Source organism: Erythranthe guttata, chromosome 6 (assembly GCF_056151865.1).
Source record: "Erythranthe guttata isolate IM_541 chromosome 6, IM_541, whole genome shotgun sequence".
Taxonomy (NCBI): Eukaryota; Viridiplantae; Streptophyta; class Magnoliopsida; order Lamiales; family Phrymaceae; genus Erythranthe; species Erythranthe guttata.
The window spans coordinates 8,649,357-8,652,405 of NC_142538.1; the positions used below are offsets into that span (position 1 = coordinate 8,649,357).

Genomic DNA, 3,049 nt, shown 5'->3' on the forward strand with positions numbered 1-3,049 from the left:
AAAGCCATCTGGAAATAACTGTCTAGGCTTGATTCCACTTCGTCTGTATGCCCTATTGAATTTCTGAATCTGAAATGCCACATTGTTGAGACATTCCTCTGCATCATCATCATATTCCGTAGCAACTTCTTCCTTTTCTAGTTCTGCCTGGAGTGCATTTGATAGATCGTCTGTTGTCCATCGTAATTCTGGTGTTGGAAATACATCCCCATCCGCATCTGTGATAGTTGGTGGCTTCCATCTAGTAAGAATAAATCTCCAGGCTTTCTCATCAATGGCTTTGATGTACGCCCTTATCTTGACTTTCCAGTAGGTGTAGTTTGTGCCATCAAGTACAGGAGGTCGCATAGAAGCAGTCATCTGAGTATCCATCACGAATTCGTTTCTGAAAAAATAGGAACAAACACTTAGTATACGTCAAGTGTTGGCTCTTGATGCCAATTGAAAAAATTTATGGTCCCGAATTCGTTTAATACAGAGATGTTATCTTAAGTGTTATGACACTTAAGTAAACATGCAGCGGAAATATAAAGACAATACTCAGATCTAAAAATGTTCACAAGTAAAACTTGTGAACTTGCCCTTTACAGGACGGAAAAATTATATTAAAACAGTATTACAAGAATACAAAGGGAAGATGTACGAAAACTTCTTCCTTATGAATGAATCATTAACATGATCATTCTTACATTCAAATCTAGAAACAAAAAGATAAATACTAAAAATTCTAGATTTCAAAGAATGTACTCGTGAGGAGTACGTAAAGAACTTATGAATGAATCACTATCTTGATCATTCTTACAACCAAGTCTAGAAACATATATACTAAACAATCTAGACTACAAAGAATGTACTTATGAGAAGTACGTAAAGAATGTACTCATGAGGAGTACGTAAAGATTGTACTCATGAGGAGTACAACCAACCGATTCTAAAATACACTAAAACACTCATGTATTCTTTTCAGCTCTCGGTGTTTAATTTTTGGAATCGATCATCTTCCTTGAGTCTTGAAGTCGGTATTTATAGACATTCCAAGCATCCACTCCTCAGCCCATGATCTGCAAGAAAACCAACTACAAGAGCACTCAAGAACATGGGTTAGTGTGTTAGTTGAGTAGTTAAAATAATATCCACAATTTAACCCACTAAGCACTACTTAGCCCACTAAGCAATATACTTAACCCACTAAGCACTACTTAGCCTATAACTAAAATTTAGTTTAATAATAAAAAAGTTAAAAAAACAAAATGTGGAAATAATCCACGTGTTTCACGATGATAACACAAATGATTTTGTAGTGAATTTAATTAATTGATTAATTTTCATATTATTTGTTATTTATTATAAGAGTAGTATCGATTTATTTTATTTTTTTCCCTTGGTAAAATATTTATTTGAAGCCTCGCTAATTTTTGGAATAAAAGATCACGGAAGACAAAACATGAACTGAAAAAGCAGTAGAGAAAATATGTAGAACACCATGAACACAAATTCAAACAATTTTACAACTGATAAAAGTAGAAACAAGAAAATACACTTCAAACTTGGGATACATCACACACAGTAACATTAAGTACTTATTCAACAAGACAAACAGACTTGAAGCCTTAATTCAGAATAATTAAGGATCGATAATTAATTACTAATTAACCAGAGATGTCAATCGCCTTGACCTCGGGTTTCTTCACCTCCTCTTTGGGCACGGTGACAGTCAGCACCCCATTCTCCATCGCCGCCTTCACCTCTTCCAATTTAGCATTCTCCGGCAGCCTGAATCTGCGGATGAACTTTCCGGAGCTCCTCTCGACACGGTGCCACTTGTCGTTCTTCTCCTCTTTCTCTTTGTTTCTCTCTCCGCTTATCTGAAGAATATTCCCATCTTCAACCTCAACCTTCACTTCTTCCTTCTTCAATCCGGGAACATCCACTTTAAACAAGTGTGCCTCCGGCGTCTCTTTCCAGTCGATCCGAGCGTTGGCCACCGCGGTTGTTTCTCCGGCGGTGGAGAACGGAAAGCCCTGAAATGGATCCCAAATATCCAACGAAAACGGATCGAAGACGTTGCTCCGGCGGCCATTGCCAAAGAAGCTCGGAATCAAAGACATTTTCTCTCTCTGCAGATTAATTTACTTGATCAATGTAAAGAAGATTTTTCTAACTTGTAATTAGTGATGAAAAGAATCGCGAATATTTCTTGTGGAATTGAATTGAAGGTTGAAGGAGCACGCTTGTTTAATTTATACAGGTGAGAAGACGATTCTCGCCCTTTCATGAAATTCTAAACTCAAACCAATTTCTCTACTATTCCAACATGTTCCAGAAAATTCGTTTACTTTCTCACTGGGCAAATATATGCTATGGGCGCGCGCACCCGTTTAGTTTCTGGTTTTTAATTAATATTAAATATTAAAGAGGAGCATACTTTTTCCTTTAGGACTAAAATATATGGGGTTATAACTCACATATTCAGTTGGTAAAAAAAGTCATTTTTGCACCCATGTACTGTTGAAAGGTATAATCTATCCCCATATGTATAGAGCATCGAACGCCGCCCTATTTGTGACGGTCAATGGTAAAATATTTAACGGTGTTAAATTTGAGTGTGTAATGACACTTTTACCCCGCTTCTATTCAATGAACTTAGAAGGTTATGGATACAATATTAAGTAAAAATGAGGTGTATTTTTTTTGGATTATTGACGATTTTTAGCGTTCGTTCAAATTAGGGGTTTTTTGTCGATTTTAGCAACGTTTCATTTTGGGGGTTTTCAGTTTTTTTTTTTGGGGGTTTTGCGATAAATATGAAAAGCTTTGTTATTAATCTGTATTTGTTTTCAAATTAATTAGGGTTTCATTTCAATTTTAGGGTTTCGTTTAGAATTTAGGGATTTTCAGTTTTTTTGTTTTTTTTTTTAGTTTTGTAGAAACAAAATAGAAAAGGTTTGAAAAGATTTAAAAATGAATGAAAAAAGTAAATAAGTTTGAAAAGACTTTAAAAAAAATTGATGAAAAATGATCAAAACTAAATATAGAAAATTTTCGGGGT

The 3,049-nt window shown here is 35.2% G+C and overlaps 1 protein-coding gene across 1 annotated transcript; it reads right to left on the minus strand.

The window, feature by feature from the left end:
• Nucleotides 1-1,640: 1,640 nt before the first annotated feature.
• Nucleotides 1,641-2,327, minus strand: LOC105960448 (17.8 kDa class I heat shock protein). Its single transcript, XM_088819818.1, has one exon. The coding sequence runs from the start codon at nucleotides 2,106-2,108 to the stop codon at nucleotides 1,650-1,652; it is 459 nt and encodes a 152-aa protein (XP_088675944.1). The 5' UTR covers nucleotides 2,109-2,327; the 3' UTR covers nucleotides 1,641-1,649.
• Nucleotides 2,328-3,049: the final 722 nt, after the last annotated feature.